The 24,310-nt window shown below is 40.2% G+C and overlaps 1 protein-coding gene across 2 annotated transcripts; it reads right to left on the reverse strand.

Moving 5' to 3' along the window:
• Positions 1-795: 795 nt before the first annotated feature.
• On the reverse strand, positions 796-14,916 carry TMEM9B (TMEM9 domain family member B). Of its 2 annotated transcripts, XM_030332469.1 has the most exons (6): positions 14,695-14,916; positions 12,501-12,592; positions 8,294-8,402; positions 6,284-6,418; positions 1,806-1,979; positions 796-1,249 (listed from the first exon to the last, which is right to left on the reverse strand). In XM_030332469.1, exons 1-5 carry the CDS (start codon positions 14,797-14,799, stop codon positions 1,824-1,826), a joined length of 597 nt encoding a protein of 198 aa, XP_030188329.1. In that variant the 5' UTR covers positions 14,800-14,916; the 3' UTR covers positions 796-1,249; positions 1,806-1,823. The 2 variants fall into 2 exon arrangements, with proteins under 2 accessions (XP_030188329.1, XP_030188330.1); XM_030332470.1 differs by lacking the exon at positions 12,501-12,592 and having other exon boundaries at positions 796-1,979; positions 14,695-14,778.
• Positions 14,917-24,310: the final 9,394 nt, after the last annotated feature.

Here is a 24,310-nt window from a genome sequence, read left to right on the forward strand (position 1 = left end):
CTTTTCTTGTTATTGCATTAGCTAGAATTTGCAGTATGGTGTTGAAAAGAAAGTGATGAGAAGATATGGTATCCTTGCCTTGTCCCTGGTTAATAGGAAATCTTCTGGATTCTATGAAGTATGATGTTAGCTATAGGTTTCTGTAGACGTTCTTTATAAAGTTGAAGGATTTCTCCTCTATTCCTAGTTTACCAAGAGTTTTTATCATAAATGGGTTTTGAATTGTGTCAAATGCTTTTTCTGCATCTATTGATAGGATCATGTCATTTTTCTTTAGCCTGTTGCTGTGATAGATTTGTTGATTTTTCAATGTTCAATCAGACTTGCATACATGAGATAAATTCCACTTGGTCGTAGTTGAACTTACATCTTTTAATACTAACAATAAAATCAATAAGTTTAGATTAGGTTCGTAGGTTCAAAAAAAATGTTTTTGACTAGCCAAAAAACCCATTAAGAGCTCCTAAAACCTTGGCCTTATTAATTTAATGTAATTTAATTATCATTTTGCCAAGAATTTCTTAGAACAAGCACTCCTTCATGTGTTTTTTTACATGAATTTTAATCTATTTGTCAAAATAATATTTGTATACTTTCAGGGCCACATCAAAATACCCATACATTTTCTCTTTCTCCCTTTTTCTCCACACACACACAATTTAGTACCAATATTTTATAATTAAACTGTCATAAAACAGTAGTCTCATAACATGATACCAAATGTCTTTGTATCTTTGAATGTATTATGCAGCAAATGAAGGAGGAGAGAAAAGTTAGGAGACATAGATATACTGGTAAGTGTTTCAAAAATTATTTTTATTGTTACATTCCAAAGAGGACGTCCAAAGAAAAAAGCCAGTTATCCAATAACTGTTACACATTTCAGAAGGAGGCCCCCAGAACCCCAGAACACACTAGAGCTCAAACAGCTGCCTCTCCACCTGACCGGAAATGTTGACAAAGGTGTGTATGTCACCAATCCAGAGAGGCTTGGGGTAAAAGAAAATTCCTTTATTGCAAGTGTCCAAGTTCTTAGGATTCATCCTTAAAGATACTAGAAGAAGATGAGAAAGACCACACACACCAGACTATGTTTAGTCATTAGAGTAAACTAGCAAATTGCTAGTTTGTCCTAGGATGCATTGCATCGGACATCACAGTACATGAGGAAAATCTGCATTTTATGAAGAGCCGCCAGGTATTTCAGATCCACTTTACCATGAAGTGCAGCCACAGGCGAACCAGATACCTAGATAATATAGTCAGTGCAAAATTCAAATGGGTAATTCAGGGCTTTGATGAGGCTGGCTACACTGCAAAATATAAATGAAACTTGAAAATAGAATGTTAAGTCTATTTACAAAAGTGTGTTTAGTAAAGTGACTTGAGAAAAGTTAAGCTAACCACTTCCCACACATCCCTCCCCGCCCCTGCCAGAAAAACAAAACAGAATAAAACAAAACAACAACACCTGAAAATTATCTTGAAAACCAAGTTAAAACTGTGTGGTGAAAAAGACAGTGTTTGTTCCAGGTAAAGGACTTCAAGATAATTTACAGGCAGGCTTATTTTTTATTAGTAAAAGTCACAAATAGGAAAAAGGTTTATTGGTTGACTTTGAGGTGTGTGCTTTTAAAAATGTCTGTATTAATACCTTAACAAGAAAAGAAAATACCAAGCACATTTTTGTTTCCAATGCTGAATTTCCCAGCAAGAGTTGGTGAAATCAACAGGGTATTAAAACAAAACCCAGGAATACTCAGTCAATTTTTTTTCAGTTGTCTGCCTTATTTCTTTCTAATCACCTGCAGTATGATTTCCAATTAGCTGAGGACAACATGACGGTCAAAGACGGATTTTCGCTGCTCTTGAACTTGAAGCTTCCAGCGCTGCTGGGCATACTCTACCTTATTCAGCACATTGGCTCGACTGCGGGAGCGGGCTAGCACATCGTGGGCATTTGCAAAAGGCTGGTGATCCTGAAAAGTCCAGGAATGGAGAACATCAGAGGTGGCATGATAGTGTGAAACACACACACACACACACACACACACACACACACACACACAAAACTGCCATTATCCAGCCACAGAGATAGGAGCAGCTGGACTTCAAACAACAGACCATCTCTTTGACCAAGCACTCCTAGGTACCCAAGTGCCAGAAGCAGGATGAACTCAACTACAGTAATAGGTGGTTCAAGTAGTATGACTGATGAGGAGGTATTTGTGAAATGTTTCCTTGAGTCACCATTTCCAAAGACATTTCCCAGAAGAAGCAGGGACCAAGACAGACAGTGGTCATTTATGTTAAAGACAAGCTTTCCCTGACAAGTAGGGGAAAGAAAATCCATTTCCACATTAATAGCTACCTGTTACAGATATGAAAAGCAGGACTTCTCCCTGTTTTATTCAATACTATATAGCTAATCTTGCAGAGGAAAGACTTGTCATTTAATTTCCTGACTCCCATTACATTAGAATTGTTAACTTGCCAGCTTGGGGCCACATTCATCCTTGGGAGAGGAGTTGACAGGATCTTATCTTGGCTGGTTTTAATATTTCCCTGCATCTTTAACACATACACTAAATGGACTGGTTTCCAAAATCCTTTTCATTCCCCCTCCCCGAGTCTGTAAGGAAAAGAGACATAGCTCAAGTGCTACAATTACCATCTATTACCAAGGACAGTAGGAATTATTACTTCAGCCTTTTTATTTGATAAGTACTTGAATCTTTCACTACTGGGCACTCAGGGGCTTCCATGTTAGTTGCTGCTTTCGGAAAGAAGCTACTGAAGGGTTACTCAGGTACCTGTGTAGAAAACCAAGCTATCCTGGTGAAAGTAAACCAATGCCACTGATGTTTGTAGTCATTACACAGGAAACCACTATGCTAATCTATCTATGGATTTGATATAAACACAGCTGCCTAAATGACAAAAAGCATTCAATACTAGTTCATTGCTTTTGTTTGCCTTTTCCTTGATCTTCTTCCTGAACCCTGTGTTAGCAAAGCTTCTAAATGTTCCAACATAGGATCCAAGTCACAAGTTGTACCTCTCTCATTAAACCTTGCCTCAAAGAAAGAAATATTGTTTTGCTGTGCACGTTTGCAAAAGCTCTATTATATATCCAGGGCGGGAGTCAGCACGTCTATAGAAAGCTATCCATAACCACATTAACTATATATACAACTTTCACTATGTGGAGTTATAACACCTGGTCTTCTTTTTATAGAAAGACACTTACACAATGTCTACATTTCAAATACATCAAAGAGTTTTCTATAAGGAATCTTTTTCCCTGCCTTCTCTGCCAAAACCGCCTCAACTTTTCACTTACTTTAGGTACCAGCTTGTTACAACAAAGGCAAAAGGCAAGCCCCCTGCCCCTTTAAAAAATTTTTAACCTTACAAATGAAAATAATAAAAACATATTCCATAAAGTTCAAAATGTTTCAAAGATTTAAGAAAAAAGGTCAGGAAAGAGAAAGGCTGAAGTTGTTTGATTACTTGAAATACACTGACCCGAGGTCATCTAACAAGCAAACACAAGGCTTACCTCACCTAACCTTGACTTGGTGTTACATCATCTCTACACACTGATTTTGTCCAAGTAGATTAAAATGACTCTATGGGAATATGGTGCTTCAATGAACTTGTATATAAAATAGTATTACCATTGGTTTGTTTTGACATAAACAAGAGTGGGAAGAAGGATATACTTTATCAGCAGAGCAGCTCTCAATTTCATAGTCCTGTTATCTACCCTTCAAGGTAGGGGGAGAAAAAACTTTCTAAGGGACAAATTTAAAGGACTAAACAAACCAGTTAATCCTTTTGGTCTGTTCTCCACCTATCAGAACAAGATTGAACTAGCTGCTCATGGTCATGGATGCTGGGAGAATGCAAATAGAGATTTACCCCTTTTATATGTTTGTTCTTTTTACACCTGATAAAATTACAATAAATACAAAACATGTTTTAATGCAATGCTTTGATAACAGCAATGATGTGTCATGGATACATGATACGATAAATATTGTGACTACTTGCAGTGAGCTTCTTAACTATTTATACTAATTCTCACTTGATTTAAAATGCTCTACAGTGAACAAAAATGGAAAAAATAAAAGAATTTAACAGAATTTAATAAAGCATTTTTAAAAGCACATAAATAGTAAAGAACCCTCATGATAGATAAGCAACAATTGTAGGAATTTAAATTTAGCTTCTTTTTGTACAGAGTTGTTACCATAAATTCACAGCTGGAGGTTAGAAAACCTTTCTCTCTGCCCAGAATCAAGTCAATAGATATCCAAGAGTCAGCCAGACATCTCAGAGAACATGTTTTCAGTTAACACATGCACAGAATCAATCACTGGTGAACAAAATGGTTATTAAGCACATTACCCTACCAATCACATGACTTTCCTACATGTTTTCTTCTACGCATTTGTGCATCCACTTCTTGTATGTTCTATGTGTGTTACATTATTTCTAAAATCAGGAGCCAGATATTTTATACTGCAAAGAATATAGTTTTAAGTCAGACTTTCTATCTGGGTGCCTATTATGAAATGGTTTATGTGGCCTTTAATACATAACATTTTCATGTTAGTTCCCAACTGGGAGTGTTTTGCCCCCCAGGAACATTTGCCAATATCCGTGGACATTTCTGATAATCATGATTGGGATAAAGGGTGCCACTGGCATCTAGGGGGCAGAGGTCAAGGACGCGGCTAAGTACCTTACAATGGACGGGAGAATACCCCACAACAAAGAATTATCCAACCCAAAATGTCAATACTGTTGAGGTGGAGAAAATCTGTCATATGTGAATGAGAAGTAACATGGGAACAGTATTTGAGACTCTAATGCTTCTGGTGTACAACCTCCTGTGCTTCTAGCTCTCTTGTCCCTTTAGCCCCATATGCCTAGTTTTTGACCACATCAGATCTCCAGTCTTGACCTTTCTCCCAGCCTATCACTCCCTGCCTTGAATTCTTACAAAATAAATAGGCGTTTGTTACATGTTTAAAAATAAAAGGTGGAAACGTACTGTAATTAGTCATTTCTTTTATGTGTCTGTCTCTGTTTCATTCATCTCTTTATTCCTAGTCCCTAGCAGAGGACCTGATACAGAAAAGTTACTCATTATGTATTGGTTGAATTAATAAGGAAGCAAGGAAAAAAGAGGCAGAGGTGTTTCTATGAAAGTTCTTGACAAAACATAAATGAAATCTTGCCCAAATCAGTTAAGTATTCATAATTGATATTCATATGATAATGTATTCATTGAAAAGTAGGCTCTGTTTGTAGTTATAACTCAAGCCATCTAGTCAGGATATCCTTTTCCCATCTTTTAGCAACAAGTCCACAAGCAATTCCAGAGTAAAAGGACTTCTGACTATGGTTGGCAAGGGCTCACGCTGGCTTAAGCTTTTGGGATTGGCTCTTGAAACTGTTGAATTTTACCCATTTTAAGGAACATAGGCCAATAGAGTAATCCAAAATAAAAGTAATTTCTGAAAATATGTACATATAGAAGAATGAAATAGTAGAAAATTTGGAAAGAGGCCCAAACAGGATAATAACAAAACAATATAATTCTCTAAGTTATACTGAATAAATAACAAGTCTGTGGAGTATGTTCATTACTAGACATTTGTGAATGAAGTAATGTTAACATAAAAAGGAGACCACAAACTAATTTACACACATTATACCAAGTATATGTACAAATATAAATGTGTTTTGAAGACAGGAAGAGAATTGAGAATGATAGTTTTATTTTCCTTCAAAGATCAGAGATTTTTTTTTTAGAAGGAGGGAAAAAGAAATATAAAACATCAGCAGGTTATCAAGCTGCACCTCATTAAGAAAAGAACATTGTCTTCATGCTTCCCTTCACTAAAGCCTCTGCCCTCTAATATATTTGGTCATGCTGACAGGAAAGGTATTCAGGCAGGAGCTTGGGGAGAAATCTATCTCAGAAGCTTTTCTCAGTGTAAACAGGGAAAGGCAATGAAGATTGTGCCCTTGATACTAAAGGGCAAAGCCTTGCGCAGCACACTCACCAAGTTTAAACTACCATATTGATGGCTTTACAGAGCAATTTCCTCATGAAGAGACATATACTACAATCAGACCAGTCCTTAGCTTCTCTATTTGAGCATCTGCTCCAGCACATGAACATCTATATGCGACCATTTTTCACTTGCTCTTTGTATCAGATGAGGACAGAGACTGGCCTCACAGCTAGGGCAAGCCAAGTACTTACCCCAACATCATCATCGCTCTGTATCAATTGTGAGTGTCCAAACAGGCGTCTCTTCAGTATGGGCTCAACAAGGGTAAGATATACCATGTACAGAAGTAGAAGGCCCAAAATGGAGAGATAAATTATAATGGTAACCTGAAGGAAATTGAAAATAAGTTAATCTCTATTCAAGCCAAGAAATCAGAATTTTGTGTAATAATGACACCACAGTGAAGACTGATTTTTCAGCAAAGCATATAGGATTCTTATACAAACCAGATTCCAACATAAACAAACTCAACTCTTCACCAAAGTATTATTTAAATAGAACGAGGAAAGTAAGCATGTTGTCTTTGAGATCTTTTTGCAAGTTTTCAAAACTCCGTCTTCACCTACTGATAATCATCTGTCAAAGCTGCTAGCACACAGTTTGCTTTTTGCACCTGAAGATGGTATCCTAGATTCAGCAGCACTGTGTTAAGACAACTTAAAGGAACCCTTACAAAAAATGTAATTCAGATGAATTTCAACAGAATACTCTTTTAGATCAATTTAGATATACAAAAATACACTTCAGGTCAGTGATTTCCCTGAGATCTTAATTTGTATGCTGTCAAAAAGTACAGCCTCTGGAATAGCTATAATTAAAGATAGTGCCAAATGTTAGCAAGAATGTGGAAAACATGAACCCTCATACATTGCTGGTGGGAATGTAAAATGGTACAACCACTTTGGAAAACATTCCAGCAGTCTCTTAAAAGTTAAAATAAACTTATCTCTCTAAGGAATCTACCTGAGAGGAAAACATATATTCACACAAAGACATGTGCACAGATATTTATGACAGATATTTATTATTTATTCATAATAATCAAAATGTGGAAATAACTCAAATGTCTATCAATTAATGAATGGATAATGAAAGTGTGGTATATTCATATACTAAAATGCTATTCAGTAAAAAAAAGGAATTAAATACTGATAACGTGCTAGAACATGGATAAACCTTAAAAACATACTAAGTGAAAGAAACCAGCCACAGAAGACCACATATTGTATGATTCTATTCATATGAAATATCCAGATCTGTAGAGACACAAAGCAGAATAGTGATTGTCAAGGGCTAAGGTGTGGGAATAAGATTAACTGTAAATAGGCATGAGGGATCTTTTTGGGGTGATGGGAATGTTGTAACACTAAATCTAAAAATTTTTTTTAATTGTTTTAAATTTCCCCAAATGTATTCAATTATACACTTACAGTGAGTGACTTTCAGGGTCACTCATGTGTAATTACACATCAAAAATTTAGTTGAAAAATAAAAACGTACAGTGAGGATTTCTCTACCGGATAGCATCCTGCTGGAACAGAAACTCTCCCACAGAAATCTTTGTAATTGTTACACTGACCACCCCAGATTCTTCATGAAGTCTTTTCTCAGGGAAAATGAATAGGAAGTTCCATGTAAAAAATTGGGGAGGAGAACTGTTAGCCACCATAATAAAGTAATTTAATTCATTAGAGGTCCAAATGGTGAGGAGAGTGACCTATATTCTATTTCCTATAAGAAATAAAGAAAGGAAATCTTAGAATCCAGAAGTGTTATTTCTAGAACAAAGTAGTCTATTTATATAATTTTTTCCCTAAGGGTTGAGAAGGCAGGAAGAAGAGGGCCTAGTCATGCTGTGCTTTTACTAGCTTCTGGCAAACATGGCCCACAAAAAAGCCAGGATATGTTTTGGGATATACATGTAGGGCATTTTTGTGCCATTTCATATCACACCTATGTAACGTGTCCTAATAAACCCACAAAGTATCTCAATGAGGTGGGCAGAGAGCAGGCCCACAGTTCTCTGGGGTTGATATTGAGGGTGAGGAAGGAAAAGTGTTCGCGGGTGGTGAGGAGGGGAGAGAAGAACAGTACTTGAGTGACTAAAATAGAATCCAGATGTCCAAAATTTTCTTACTTGTCTAGATACCATGAAGAACTATTCCAGAAGCAAAAAAGATGAATTTTTTTTTTTTTTTTACCTTGATCGTAACAGAGCTTCTTTCCTCGTACTTGCATTCACAGCGTAGACAGTATGCTTCTACATCAGGCCCGCGCACGGGCATGGGATCCACAACATGAAGGCAATCGCTGAAAAAACAAAGATAAAAATACTGTATCAGGCTACCTGGATGTTCTACTTGTACTGATCAAAACTTTCCTGAAATCCAGAATAATCACTGACCTTACCCAATTACAGAATTTAAGGAACAACTATTAAGGGAAGTGAAATCATTTGCTTTCTCAATATTAGCAATTTAGTGAGATTTAACAGTCTAAGAATCATAAAGACATATATCAAGTAGCTATTTTCAAAAGTGCTGCTTGTTGGAGCGCCTGGGTGGCTCAGTCGGTTGAGCATCCGACTTTGGCTCAGGTCATGATCTCGCGGTCTGTGGGTTCGAGCCCCGCATCGGGCTCTGTGCTGACAGCTCGGAGCTGGAGCCTGCTTCAGATTCTTGTCTCCCTCTCTCTCTGCCCCTCCCCCACTCATGCTTTGTCTCTCTCTCTCTCTCTCTCAAAAATAAACATTAAAAAAAGAAGTTAAAAAAAAAGTGCTGCTGTTAACAGTTAAAAATCCCAAAAGGCATTGAAAATTACTTAGCATATCAAGTTATATTTAGACTTGTACAGTTACCAAGAAAAACTGCTTTAAATGATTTAAAGTATCTTGGGACATTGTTCAAATATGAGATATCTCTTTTATGAATGAATTTAGTCTTAACTGCCACAGTGTGGTATCTGAATGGCTAATCACACTTAACAGTTGGTAAATTCTGAAACTCTGAACACTCAAAGGCACAGTAAAAAACAATTACTTTTCTTAATGAGCAAAGGTCTATTGAAAAAGCATGGGAAAATAGGCTTAGGACAACAAAAATATTTAAAAGTGCAAACTGATTACCCAGAAGAAGTATATAAAAAATAATAAAAGGCTGAATATTTTTGTTGTTGGATATTCTTTATTTTCCCCCCATTTTCCAGGCCACTTATGAAAAAAGAAATTCTATCCAAAAAATCTTTTCCCAGAAATCTGTGAATTCTAGGAAATAATTAAATTATTACTCTTCCCAGCTATTAAGAGCCTACTACTCTGTTCACCTTCAGCAAAAGTAGGCAAGGGGCACCTGGGTGGCTCAACTGATTAAGTATCCGACTTCCACTCAGGTCATGGTGGCTTGTGAGTTCAAGCCCCACGTCGTGCTCTCTGCTGACAGCTCAGAGCCCGGAGCCTGCTTCAGATTCTAGGTCTCTCTCTCTCTCTGCCCCTTCCCCGCTTGTGCTCTGTCTCTCGCTCTCAAAAATAAATAAACATTAAAAAACTTTTTTTTAAAAAAGTAGGCAAAAGTTTCCTGTCCTGCCAGCTGCTGGGCAATTTTCTTTTGTCATCTCTTCTTTAGGCACTTCTTACTGCCTAAAGAACTCTACAATAGCATCCTGTCTCACCCCACCCATCTTTCTTGGGGGCACACAATTCTCTAGGCTACAGCTTTTCCTTTGCTGTACTTTTTTATGTGTCCCATTCCCTCAAGCCATGGCATAAGAGAGAAAACCCAAAATGGCATAAATGATAAAAATTCCATCAGTTATCCCTAACAGGTTATTTAATTTTAACAAAGGTACTAATGAAAAAGAAACCTCAACTGGTAGTATGGTAAGGTAATCTATCTCAGAATCCTAGCCCAACACTTTCATAGAACCCAGGGCTCCTACCACCTAGGTCAGCTCCCCTGTATTTCTCTAAACCTCAGGAAAATAAGACTTATCTCCTAGTTTCCTATTTCAGCTTCGGAAGCCTTCATAACAATACCCAGGAATTACTTGAGAATCTAAATGTTGAGTACTGAGTGTTTCTTTTTAAGTACTGATGTAGTTTAATAACAAGGAGATATTGAGCATTGTGCAAAAGTTGTGCGGGGTGGGAAAGGAAGCAGGAAGGTTGGTTCTGGGTGGCTGGTCATGATAAACACAGAACCCAGGTAAAGAACGCAACCATTCTGGGAACGAGGCAACACCTCCCCCTAGTGCCAAAAGGAGGACTTACATCATATCCCAAACACAAACCAGAGAACTCAAACTTTTCTTAAGTTAGACAGTGTAAGTCAATAAAAAATTAATGCCAACAATGGATGAAATGGAAGCCACAAGGTAAAACTATACCTAGGACCAAATAGTTATTGGAGGCTTTGTAAAGCCATAACATCCTGGTTAATCATAACCTGCCTACCCTTTTAAAGCCAGTTAATAACTGAGAACATATCCTCAGTAAAAGGCTGAGCTGCAGGAAGGAAGCAAGGGAGAAAGGGAAGAAAAATCGGAAACAAGCTTTGTTCTCAGTTGTTTATTTTCAAAGCCCCCTATTTTTACCAATACCCAAAGATGAATGGCATATAGTTCTGTCTGAACCTGGAATTATAAAGTCAGTGAAAAGATCAGTGCTAAACACTTGAACAGTGAGTTTACCTGCCCCTCCAATAACAGGCATCATATTCTATTAATAATAATAGATTAACCTAAATGTTTTTAATGTATTTGGAAAATTTATAGGAATAACGTAATTTATTTGAGCTTTCTTATATCATAAAAGTAACTTGATGATATACAAATCTATAAAAATATAGCTAAATCACTTTGTAATATGAGACATTTATTTGTTTACTTTTGAGAGACAGCATATGAACGGCCATGAGTAGGAGAGGGGCAGAGAGAGAGAGAGAGAGAGAGAGAGAGAGAGAGAGGTAGAGAGAATCCCAAGCAGGATCTGCACTGTCAGCATAGAGCCCAATGTGAGGCTCAAACTCACAAACCATGAGATCATGATCTACGCCAATATCTAGAGTCAGATGCTTAACCGACAGAGACACCCAGGCGCCCCTCTAATAAGAGACAATTTAAAGTGGAGCATGGAAGTTCATAAGCAATTTTCAAGAACACACTTATCAAATATCAGACTGAACCTAAATGCATATCATGGGAAGAACAGACAACAGTATCAGAAAAAATACACATGCTCAAAGGCTACCTTTTCTTTTTCAAAATCAATTTGGAATATTGTAACCAAATGAACTTAATTTTTGCTTTCAAAAATTTTGCTGTATATTTAGTTGTGAAATCAGGTATGTGTGAAAAGTTCCTAGCATAAAGAGCTATTTTTCTTGTAAGCCTATCCCAGCAATATTCCACCATGGTTACAAACCATAAAATATCACAATTTCATGAGAAGGAGCCCATCCATCCTGCTACAAAACAACTGCTTCCCAATCATTTTATGTCATATGTGGAAAACTTATCATTTGTCAGGTCCATAAATAGAGGGGGCTACTGGTGACCAGTGAGGCAAGATCCCCGTCATCATAGGCCTGCTTGATTACCCCAAGGGCTGAGGGAGTTCTTGACACACCTTAAACCATGGCATACCGACTGGGAAACTATGCTATACACGGCTCCTTCCCATTCCGTCCTGAGCCTTTTGACACTTCTAAACATAGTCTCCTATGTAGTTGGCAATATATCATCAAAACCTACAAGGTGTGAAAATTATAACCCAGATAAATGAGGCTTGCTTACCTTCCACTGAAAACCAAGAGGGAGGACTAAGATAGCCAGAAGGTAGCTATGGGCAGGTAGGTGCCACAAACTCAATTCCATCCCTTATAAAATACTCCCTACTTGGGGTTTTGTGTTTTGGCCATATTCCTTTAAGTTTACATCAAGCACGCGGAGCCTTACTCTCACTTTTTCAAATGGAAGTGGAATTTGACACTTACAATTAAAAAGAAATACAGGTGACCCTTGAACAATAAGGGTTTGAACTGCATGGGTCCACTGTACACAAATTTCTTTCAGTAGACACAGTAAATGTATTTTCTCTTTCTTATGACTGTCTTAATATTTTCTTTTTCTAGCTTACTTTATTGTAAGAGTAAAGCACAAAATACATATAACATACAAAGTACGTGTTAATTAACTATGTTACTGGTGAGCCTTCTGGTCAACAGTAGGCTATATCAGTAGTTAAGTTTTGGGGGATATTTTTGGCTGTACCAGGGTTGGCACACCTAAGCCCTACGTTGTTCAAAGATCAGCTGTACCTAAAAAGGAAACAATACATTGGATAAACATTCTGGGCTAACAATGACACCCATAGAAAGAAATTTGACAGGTAATTCAGTAATCTAGAATACTTACCAATCTTTTTGGGATATGTTCTTATTATAAATATGCCCAGAATTATCTTTATAGGGAGGACAGATACATTTACATCGGACATCCTCGAAGTTCTGTAACCAAAATGGAAACTTAGTATAGCTTGTTGACATGTTAGCATCGATATTTTTTTAAAAAACTGTACCATATACATTTTACTAAGCATCCCCTGTCAAATATTCTAAAACCATTAATTCTGAGAAATAAAACTTTTAAAAAGTCAGGTTCTTTTTGGTAATGCTAATGAATCTTTATATATTACATAAAATTATTTTGAAATAATACCTGTACATGATCTGTGGTTTATTACTTACAATTTACAGGTCATATGACAGTCAAACTGTGCTAATGTTATCACCCTCTGCCTGCTAGTAAAAAGACACAGCAGACAGCTGTGCCTGCAAATAAGAATCCAATTACAAAAGGATGGGGAAGAATCAAACTAAATATTACTTATAAAACAAGTCACAATTCTTTTATCCACCATTCTTCCACCCTCTGGTAAAATGGCATTGATATGGATAAAAGGGGTTGTACTAGAACTCTATACAAGGTATGAAGTTTTAGAGGCACTCAGCTACAATTTAGAAAGGAAGTACACAGGGAAGTAGCTGAGTCTAGCTGAGATCAGTTTGGTCTACCCTTCCCAGGAAACTTTGCTTCCAATTCTGGTAGACAGAGAGTATAACTACTGATAAGCAAGTTGCAAGAGGTGGAGAAAGAGGTGACTAAATATAGGAGTACAGGGAGTAGGAGAAGCTTCATTAGCAAAAGGGAATTTATCTGAGAAGGCAGCGGCTCATTAGTCCCCAGAGGACAAGGCCCAGTGTTGCTATATATGTGATGCTATGTGTGGCAGAACTGTTGACAATGCATTCATTCATTCAGCAACCACTTAGTGAGCATCTGTTCAGTACCAGAACTTGTGCTCAAGGAAGTAGATTCAGATTCCTGCCAGTTATTAAGACACACCCTAGTAATGGAGACTGACAAACAAATACATGATTATAATACTTAAAGTGACACAGGAGATGTGCAGAGGATGCCAGCAATGTTCTGAAAGTCAGGAGAAGCTGCTGTCCCTGTTTCTGGTGGGAGGTAAGGAAGATTTCAAAAAGAACTCCCAGTTTAAAACCCCCTGATATGTCTGCATGTAACCCGTCTTTCTCAGCCCCTATATTTAAAGATATTATAGATTAAATCTCCTATTTTTAAAAAATGCAAATGTCATTGTTTTCCCATGACATTAATGTGAATTCCTTCTGTTTTCTCCAAGAAGGAGCTAGCTCATCAAGGAGGAAACACAAGTGTGTATGGGGCCAGAGCACGTCTGGAGGGTGGGGGCATGAAGGGGATTAAAGAGCAGCATGAGGAGGCTAGAAGGACCAAGAACTGGAGCAGGGGAGAAGGCCACAACTTCACCTCTCCTGCAGTTTGGATCCTCCCTTCTCCCCTAAATTATCAGGGAAAGAGAAGGCAAACAAGGGCCAAGAGATCCTAGAGAGAGTTAGGTTAGGTTACTAGGCTGGTGAGAGAGACTCTGTGTAGGTCCTATTGGGAAGGAAGGCTGCCAGGAAAGGCCAAGTTCTTACACTGGGGAGGGATGAGTTGAAATGAGTCAGTTCCTAAGAGGGAAGATTTCCGTGACATGGGGGCTTCCTATCACTTTGGCTTAGGGAATGGAGCGGGAGGGTGAGGAAGAGGGCTGTCTGTGAGGCAGGTAGAGGGCGGCGGTAGACTGTCTGGAGCTTAATTAAGGGTGGAAAGTTAAAGGCTCTTAGAGTTGGAAAGGCTGTAAAGTTTCAGGTGGGTGCTGTAGGGGCTGGGAAGGGAAGTGTCTAGGAGCTAGAGGAGTTGCCTCTCCAGGCTGTGCGCACTGTCAGGGCTGGGTGGAGCTGGGGCCGCAGGCGGGGTATCAGGCGGGAAAGAGGAGAGTAGTGTCGGGGCTAGGGGTGGGAGTGGGGGCAGTGACTGTCAGACTGTCAGGACCAGAGGGCGAGAGTGCTATCAGGCAGTAGGGTGTTGGGTGGGGGGTTTGCTAGGGCTGTGAAGCCAGGGGTCGGGCTGGCAGGGCTGGGAGAGGAGTGGGGTGGGGAGCAGGTTGACAGACTCAGTTTCCGCAAGGCCAGGGGCAGGGGAGGAGCTCCAGTCTGGAGCGCAGGCTGGGCAGACTCACCTTGGCGGCGTCTGACAGCTGCACCAGCAGCAGCACTGAGAGCGCCAGGCAGGAAAGGCTGAGCAAGGAGCCAAGCCGTAGAAAGCCTCCCCACAGAGTCGCCATCGCTGCCAGGCCCAGCAGTTCCCACAGCCCGGAGCCCGCCCCCCGAGACCTGCTCCCAGCTGGGGCTCAGTCTCGGGCTCCGGCTCCGGCTCCGGCTCCTCCGCCCGCACTTCCGTCTGGGCTTTGGCGTCACGGCCGCGCCGGGTCAGCTACAAAAAGCTTCCGCCCCGGAAGCGGTTGCCGGTGCTAAGGGTCCAGAGGCTGCGCCGTGCAGACGCCTGTCCCGCGTACACTCGGACCGCGAAAATGAAAGGGGAGCCTCCGGGGGCGCAGCCTTGGCCTGGCAGAACTTTGAGGCGCGAGGCTGCCTTTCTCGGATGCAGTAGCAGTGGGGGCTGTGGACCGCCAGTGCTCTGTAAAGTCCGCTCGCCCAGGTAGACCCCCAGTAAGCCCAGGAGCTGAGATGGGAACCTCCAGCGACCCCTGCGAGGCCGGAGCCGTTCGTTGCCGGACACTAGGCTGCAGTGAGCCCAAGCCCCAGGGATTGCTTGAGAGGGCGGCGCATCCCGCAGGCGCAGGGGGGCGGGTGGCAGGCGTGGAAACGGAGCTATGGGACTGACTGGCCGAACCATCCTTTCCCGGGAAGCCTAACCCCCTCAACCAGGGGTTTGGGGTCCTCTCTGGCACTTTGGGTACCAACCTGCCGCCCGTGCGCCTCTCGAACGCCGCTCCCCGCAGGGTTTTTAAGTCTCTGCTTTCGTGGGTCTGGCTTCTATTTAGGTCTCCCCACTTGCCTCCCGCTGGGGGCTGACCGTCTAGGCTCACCCTGATGCCGGAACTGGGCCACAGCGACGTGGCGTGGGCCAGGCCAGGGCAGGCTCCGCAGGGTGTGGAGTTGGACAAAGAACCACCCTAGTGGCCTCGTCTGCCCAGGACTCCAGAAGGTGGGGGATCCCGGTGCTGCAATCCTATTCAGGGCGACTGGCCCCTAAGTCAGAGTTGGGGGAGCGCTGACCGGTCTTTCCAGTGCAGGTCATCCTCTATAGGTAATTTAGAACCCTGGAGATGGCACAGTGTCTCCAATTAAAATATTTTTCACTTAGTGGAGAGTGGAGCTGGATAATGGAAAGGATACAGGGTTCATCACCACTACTACAGATTTGCTGAATGACTAGGCAAAACACTTACCTTTTCTGAGCCTCTGGTTCTTGGTTCAGTATGAGATTGAACTTTTATCTGTGGATTTCAAATTGTCCCATGGGATACCCATGTTTCTTTCTTTAAACAAAACTTACAGGTTTTTCTGGTTTGCAGAAATGTTTTAATAGAATTTTTTCAGTATTTTTCTCCCATGGGATTATTGTTGATGCTAGAATGTAACACAAGGTGTCTGATGTTGCCCCCCAAATATTTAACCCCTTTCGATCCCAAATGGCACCTAGTCCCAACCAGAATCAGAGGGGTAGGACTAGATGACCTTCCATCAAAGTCCCTCCAGGCTGCCCTGTGAAGATACTGTCACATTAGTGAAATATCAAGTCTTTGTTGTGGGTGGTCTGTTGGCCAGAGAACAACCTGGAGACACCTGAGGTCAGATGTGCCTGTGAGGCATTGTGGATCTGTGATTGCTAAAAGCAAGTTTGGGATCAATTTAGGGTTAATTGTCTAGGTCTGGCATTTAAAGGGAGTACTCTGGCTAAAACCTCATAGGCCTTTTCTTCAAAATTGTTCTCCCTTGACTGGGAGTACAAAGGCTTAAAATAAATATATAGTAATGCCTCTGATAGGCCTCATCTGTTTAATGGAGAAATACCAAGTACACTCATGGAAGCAGAATTTTAAGGTTACACTGTCCAATACATAGTCACTAGTCACATGTGGTAATTGAGCACTTGAAATGTGACTAGTCTGAATTGAGTGTAGAATAGACATTGGATTTCAAAGACTTCATACAAAAAAAAAAAAAACCAAAATATCAATATTTTTATATTAAGGTTGAAATATTTCAGATACATTGGATTAAATAAAATGTTATTAAAATAATTTCATTTGTTTCTTTTTACTTCTTAAATGTAGCTAGTAGAGAATTTAATATTTATGTTAGGTATCACTGTTGTAGAATATGGAATATGGCTACCATGAGTGAAGAGTGACTGTAAGATGGTTGCCTGGCTGGAGGCTGAATGAAGACTCAGGCTTGGGTAAAGAGAAAGGTGACTGGGAGGAATTGGGACAGCTGGAGCCAAGGGTTTAGGGGAGGTAAATCTCCGCCAAAAAAAAAAAAAAAAAGAAAGGAAAGAAAGTAATTTTAGGTGATGCAAAAGAAGTAGAGAGGTTAGTTCCTCTTGTTCTGCCCTGCTCACACCTAGATAACACTTTCCCCTTAGGTCAGGGGTCTTCTAAGCTAGAGAGACTTACCTGACTTAAGTGCACTCCCTTCTGTGTTTGTGCAAATACCTCATAACTTACCCCATTATGGTAAAATTATGCCTTCACATCTGCCTCTATATTCCCAGCCTCCACTCAAATATTGCGAGCTCTTTGAGGGCAGGGACTTTGCCTATTATCTTCGTACCTGGAGACTGGGATAGTGTAAAAACCAATAAATGTGGGGATCCAGAAAAGGGAAAGGGTGAACAGGAGAGGTTCCTCTGGTCTGTGTCAAACAACCAGGTACCTACTTGAATCCCTACTTGATTCCTTTCTGACCATTAGAAGGTGATGCTGAGCCCAAAGAACTATGGATGGGATCTGGGGCACCATAGTAGGCAGGAGAGGGGAGATTTCTGACATAGGATCTTCCTAGACCTTCAGGCCATATCAGAGTTCTTTTTATAGGAAAGACTGGCCTTAGTACCCAATCTTTTCCCTTAGTCAGTATCCACTCTTCCCCTCCTTTTTTCTTGCTTCCCTGTGACTAGGTTTCCTGACTTCATTCTTTTTTAAGGAGTGACATAGATCCAGGGGCACCTTCCCACTTGGCCTGGGCCCTCTTCTTTTTGAGGGCTGAAAATTTCCCTGGTGGGGGGATTTAAATGTGGAAGTTAGAAGGTTAGGAAGCACAGAAGCAACAACCCAGGACAAGTGTATCTGGGACCAAGGTTTTGCCAGCTCTGTCTGTAGCCTCCTCACCTCCTTTCCCCTCCAGTGATCAAACAGCTCTCTGGATGCCCCTTTCTTATTTCTCCACCCTACCCGATCTACTCAACACTTTCCCAGGCCATGCCAGTCCAGAACAAATGGAGTCATGCACAACATGAATGATGATGGTTTCCTTGGATTGTGCCTGTAGTGGTTATGGCAGGACAGGACACACACAAACACACACACACACACACACACACACACAAGTTCTTCCAGTTATTTCTGAGCATACCCAGGAATGTCTTATATGAGCCCTCTCCTTTACCACGTGCCTGACCAGGATACTTCCTCCTACTTGACCTCCTTTAGTGAGATTTTCTGCCCTCTGCTGCCTGTAAAGCTGTGTTAAGTGTGCCATGCCACATCACTTGCTGGTCCCCACCATGATAACAATATATGGGGCCAGAATATTCTCCCTATTCGTAGAAATGCTGGTGCAACTATTGCTGATAAGTTACTGGAGTCCCTAAAATAACAAAACAATACAAGATTTAGTACCAAAGCTGGGAGGATCTTAAGAGTTTCCTTCAGAAGACTGCTAAATCTGTATTGTTGGTCTCCCAGTGTTCTAAGGGAACACTTAAGGATAACAGTCCCTCCTCTCTAAACCATTATGATTTTCAAATAAATGAAATCTACATTTGTGTTTATTTTTACCAATATAGTATATTTTAAAAAATCAAATAGGATTTCACAGCAGACTCTGCCCCAGCCCTCTACACTCTCAATTTCAGCTCCTCAGAGACAAGCTTTTTTTTTTTTTTTTTTTTTTTTTTTTTTACCTTTTAGCTATCTCTTGGGATTTATGTCCATATATATATATATATTTTTTTTTCTTTTTTTTAATGTTTATTTATTATTGAGAGATAGAGCAAGACAGAGCATGAGCATGGGAGGGGCAGAGAGAGGAGGACACACAGAATCTGAAGCAGGCTCCAGGCTCTGAGCTGTCAGCACAGAGCCTGACGCGGGGCTCAAACCCACCAACTGCAAGATGATGACCTGAGCTGAAGTTGGACACTCAACCAACTGAGCCGTCCAGGCGGCCCTCTCCATACATATTTTTTAATGTCTATTCATTTATTTTGAGAGACAGAGTGTGTGAGCAGGAGAGAGGCAGAGAGAACAGGAGAGAGAATCCCAAGCAGGATCCGCACTATCAGTGCAGAGCCAGCCATGGGACTGATCTCACAAACCAAGAGTTCACAATCTGAGCTGAAACCAAGAGTTGGATGCTTAACCAACTGAGCCACCCAAGTGCCCCTCTCCATATTTCTTAATAACATGCTTATACTACTAGTTCTTGATTTTTCAGTTTGGTCTATTATCTTACCTCTTGCTATAGGAAACAGACTATGCATTTATACTTTAATGCCCTCTCATAAACACCTATTTCTCTATCCTTCAATGTATCTAATAACACCTTAGGTAAATAACCATTCAATATATTATGACTACGTATTATTCATAGTTGACCCCATTAGCATAATACTAAATTTTGGCTTTTTGACTGAAATTAGCCATTGCCTCTTTTTCCATGCTTTCTTAAGTGGCTAGCACTCAAGTATCTATAATTAATTTATCTGAAAGTCTTCTCTCAATACATTCAAATAAATCAGTTTGTTTTTTAAACTGGAGACAACCCTCTAAGAATCCATCATCCTCCCTTACTCTGGACCAGTTATTCTCTAAGCCTACTGCACAGCTTTTGTCCTAGGATAATTTATCATTTCTTCCCTTTTCTACTTTTTTTCCTGAAAGATTTACATATTCCAAATCTTCTTTTGAATTTTTACATTTCAGTTATCCTGCCTTATATTTACTAGAGTACTTTCTTGTCCACCCTTCCCTCTACCCTTTAAATAGCATTCTCTTCCATCTGGGGGATGCAATATCTTATTTATCTGAGAATATTTCTAATGTTTTATTTCTTGAATTGTCTGCATTGAGTTTTTCAGTCTTTGTTTCTATCTTTCGTATGAGAAGCTTTTCTTAATGTCTAGAGATCCTTGGCTAAGAGTGCAGTCTTAGAAAGCTGATTGGAAGCTCAGTGTACATGGACAGGGCTTGTAATTAGGACACCCTGCAGTATTCAGAATTCTGATTGCAAACCCATTAGTGGTTTGTGAAATAAATGTAATCAGTTGTAACCAATCCCTGCCCCTTGCTGCCCCAAATGACAGAAAAGAATGGAAAATATATCAGAATATATCACATATAAAAAAAGTTATTCTATGGAACTTTTATGTACACACCATATGTACATTTCAAGTACTGGGTCAATCCCATAAAATGGGGATTTCTTACTGTGGATGTTTTTTAAAGAAATTTGAAAAATTACCAGTTGGTGTGCTCAAGGAGATCTCCAAATAACAAGATAGGTAAGTCTTTTCTCTTGGAAGTAGAGATAAGTTTCTCTGAAGAAAAATTCTCTAAACTTCTGCTTGCTGGTCTGGGAGTGTGTGTCCATTCATTCAAGTATTTGCTGAATACTTGCATGGTAAACACTGTTCCAGTTCTGGGTATACATCAGTGTATAAAACAGAAAAACTCTGCACAGCAAAGGAAACAACCAACAAAACTAAAAGGCAACCAACGGAATGGGAAAAGATATTTGCAAATGACATATCGGACAAAGGGCTAGTATCTAAAATCTATAAAGAGCTCACCAAACTCCACACCCGAAAAACAAATAACCCAGTGAAGAAATGGGCAGAAAACATGAATAGACACTTCTCTAAAGAAGACATCCAGATGGCCAACAGGCACATGAAAAGATGTTCAGCGTCGCTCCTTATCAGGGAAATACAAATCAAAACCACACTCAGGTATCACCTCACGCCAGTCAGAGTGGCCAAAATGAACAAATCAGGAGACTATAGATGCTGGAGAGGATGTGGAGAAACGGGAACCCTCTTGCACTGTTGGTGGGAATGCAAATTGGTGCAGCCGCTCTGGAAAGCAGTGTGGAGGTTCCTCAGAAAATTAAAAATAGACCTACCCTATGACCCAGCAATAGCACTGCTAGGAATTTATCCAAGGGATACAGGAGTACTGATGCATAGGGGCACTTGTACCCCAATGTTCATAGCAGCACTCTCAACAATAGCCAAAGTATGGAAAGAGCCTAAATGTCCATCAACTGATGAATGGATAAAGAAATTGTGGTATATATACACAATGGAGTACTATGTGGCAATGAGAAAAAATGAAATATGGCCCTTTGTAGCAACGTGGATGGATCTGGAGAGTGTAATGCTAAGTGAAATAAGCCATACAGAGAAAGACAGATACCATATGGTTTCACTCTTATGTGGATCCTGAGAAACTTAACAGGAACCCATGGGGGAGGGGAAGGAAAAAAAAAAAAAAAAAGAGGTTAGAGTGGGAGAGAGCCAAAGCATAAGAGACTGTTAAAAACTGAGAACAAACTGAGGGTTGATGGGGGGTGGGAGGGAGGGGAGGGTGGGTGATGGGTATTGAGGAGGGCACCTTTTGGGATGAGCACTGGGTGTTGTATGGAAACCAATTTGTCAATAAATTTCATAAAAAAAAAAAAAAAAAAAAAAACAGAAAAACTCCCTATCTTCTTGAAACTAAGCTTCTAGAGGGGGAGACGGACAATAAACAAAAGTGGTAAATTATACAGTAGTTAGGTGTTGTGCTATGGTAACAGTAACAGAAGAGAAAGCTGAATATATGTATACAGATGCAAGTGAGAGGGTAGTTACAGGCTACATAAGGTAGGGGTAGTAAGTGTTGCTGATTATTTTATGAATGAAGTAGAAAGCAAGGTCATCATCTGAGAGAATGGGAAAAGAGGTGTTAGAGACTTGAGAAGAAGAGAAGGTATGAAATAACTTAGGACATAGCGCAGCAAACCACAGCCTATGGCCAAGTCTTGTTTTTGTACAACCTGCAATCTAAGAATAATTTTCATACTTTTAAATGGTTGGGGGAAGAGGGGTGCCTGGGTGGCTTGGTCGGTTAAGCATCAGGTTGGCTCAGGTCATGATCTCACAGTCCATGAGTTCGAGCCCCGCGTCGGGCTCTGTGCTGACAGCTCAGAGCCTGGAGCCTGTTTCGGATTCTGTGTCTCCCTCTCTCTCTGCTCCTCCCCTGTTCATGCTCTGTCTCTCTCTGTCTCAAAAATAAATAAACGTTTAAAAAAAATTTTTAAAAAAATAAATGGTTGGGGGAAGAAATCTAAACATGAATACTATATTGTGACACAGATTATATAAAATTCAAATTCAACTCATTTACATATTGCCATTCTGCTACAATGGCAGAGTAGATTAGTTATTAAAAAGACTGTATGCCCTGCAAAGCATAAAATACTTATTATCTGGTCCTTTATGTAAATAGTTTGCAGATCTCTGATCTAGGAGAATGGGAAGGGGAATGACTAAGGAAATAGGATTGCTGGGCAGAGGTAAGGACCTGAGAGTTATGGACATGAATTTAAAGTGAGGCCAGTCATGGGGCGCCTGGGTGGCTCAGTTGGTTAAGCGTCTGACTTCGGCTCAGATCATGATCTGATGGTTTGTGGGTTTGAGTCCCGCATCAGGTTCTGTGCTGACAGCTCAGAGCCTGGAGCCTGCTTCTGGTTCTGTGTCTCCCTTCCTCTCTGTCTGTCTGTCTGTCTCTCTCTCAAAAATAAATAAACATTAAAAAATTATTTAAAAGAAATAAAGTGAGCCCAGTCACAATCTTCAACAAAGGAGGCAAGAATGTGCAATGGGAAAAAGATAGTCTCTTTAACAAATGGTGCTGGAAAACTAGACAGCTACATGCAAAAGAATGAATCTGGACCACTCTTACACCATACACAAAAATAAACTCAAAATGGATTAAGGACGTGAATGTCAGACCTGAAACCATAAAAATCGTAGAAGAGAGAACACAAGCAGTAATTGGCTGTAGCATCATTTTTTAAGATATGTTTCCTGAACAAGGGAAACAAAAGCAAAAACAAACTATTGACTACATCAAGAAGCTTCTTTTTTTTTTCTTTTTAGAGAGAGAGGGAGGGATCAAGTGAGGGAGAGGACAGAGGGAGAAAGAATCTCAAGCAGGCTCCACACTCAGCATGGAGCCTGATGTGGGACTCAATCCCATGAGTATCAGATCATGACCTGAGCCCAAACCAAGAGTCAGAAACTCAACCAACTGAGCCACCTAGGCACCCTAAAAATAAAAAGCTTATGTACAGAAAAAGAAACAACAAAACTAAAAGACAACTTACTGAATGGGAGAAGATATTTGCAAATGACATATCCAATAAAGGGCTATTATCCAAAATATACAAAGAACTTCTACAACTCAACAGCAATAAAACAAATAATCCAATTAAAAATTGGGCAGAAGACATGAACAGACATTTCTCCAAAGAAGACATACAGAATAGCCAACAGATACATGAAAAGATGCTCAACATCACTTATCATTAGGGAATGCAAATCAAAACCACAGTGAGGTATCACCCCACACCTGTCAGTATGGCTAAAATAAAAAACTCAAACAACAAGTGTTGGCAAGGATATGGAGAAAAAGGAATCCTTGTACACTATTGGTGGGAATGCAAACTGGTGCAGCCACTGTGGAAAACAGTCCGCAGCTTCCTCAAAAAACTAAAAATGGAACTATCCTATGATCCAGTAATTGTACTATTGGGTATTCATCCAAAGAATACAAAAACATGAATTAGAGTGGATATATGTACCCCTATGTCTATTGCAGTATTATTTACAATACCCAAACTATGGAAGCAGCCCAGTGTCCACTGACTGATGATAAAGAAGATGCAGTATACACGCACACACAGAATATTATTCAGCCATAAAAAGGAATGAAATCTTGCCATTTGCAACAACATGGATGGATCTAGCAAGTATAAATGCTAAGCAAAATAAGCCAGTCAGAGAAAGACAAATACCATATGATTTCACTCATATGTGGAATTTAAGAAACAAAACAAATGAATAAAGCGGTGTGGGGGGGGGGGGACGACAAACCAAAAAACAGACTTTTACCAGAGGGGAGACTAGTGGTGGGATGGGTGAAATAGGTGAAGAGGATTAAGAGTACACTTATCTTGATGAGCACTGAGTAAATATATGGAACTGCTGAATCACTACATTGTACACCCAAAACTAATATAATGCTGTATGTTAACTACACTGGAATTAAAAACTAAAAGTGAGACCAGTCAGCATGGTTGCTGCACATGTGCAGGCACAGAGTAAGCAAAGAGCTGGTTTTAACTAACATTGTAGTTTTGTGAAGTGAGTGTGAGAAAAAGAGGGTATACAGAGTTAAAAGTATATGCAAGTGAATCATTGTAATGACTGGCCCTAGGACCCAAATTGGTTAATGATGGGAAGAGAGGAACTCAGAGAGAGAGGGTAGGGACAGTGAAAGGTGG

The sequence above is a fragment of the Lynx canadensis genome, chromosome D1 (assembly GCF_007474595.2).
Source record: "Lynx canadensis isolate LIC74 chromosome D1, mLynCan4.pri.v2, whole genome shotgun sequence".
In the NCBI taxonomy this organism is placed as follows: Eukaryota; Metazoa; Chordata; class Mammalia; order Carnivora; family Felidae; genus Lynx; species Lynx canadensis.

Bases quoted from the DNA above. Each gene is read 5' to 3' on its own strand.
- TMEM9B (XM_030332469.1), bottom strand. From the start codon at position 14,799: ATGGCGACTCTGTGGGGAGGCTTTCTACGGCTTGGCTCCTTGCTCAGC. The intron at 8,403-12,500 runs GTAAGTATTCTA...TTGTTTTTTCAG, and splicing joins AACATATCCCAAAAAGATTG to CGATTGCCTTCATGTTGTGG. The intron at 6,419-8,293 runs GTAAAAAAAAAA...AATTTCCTTCAG, and splicing joins GAAGCTCTGTTACGATCAAG to GTTACCATTATAATTTATCT.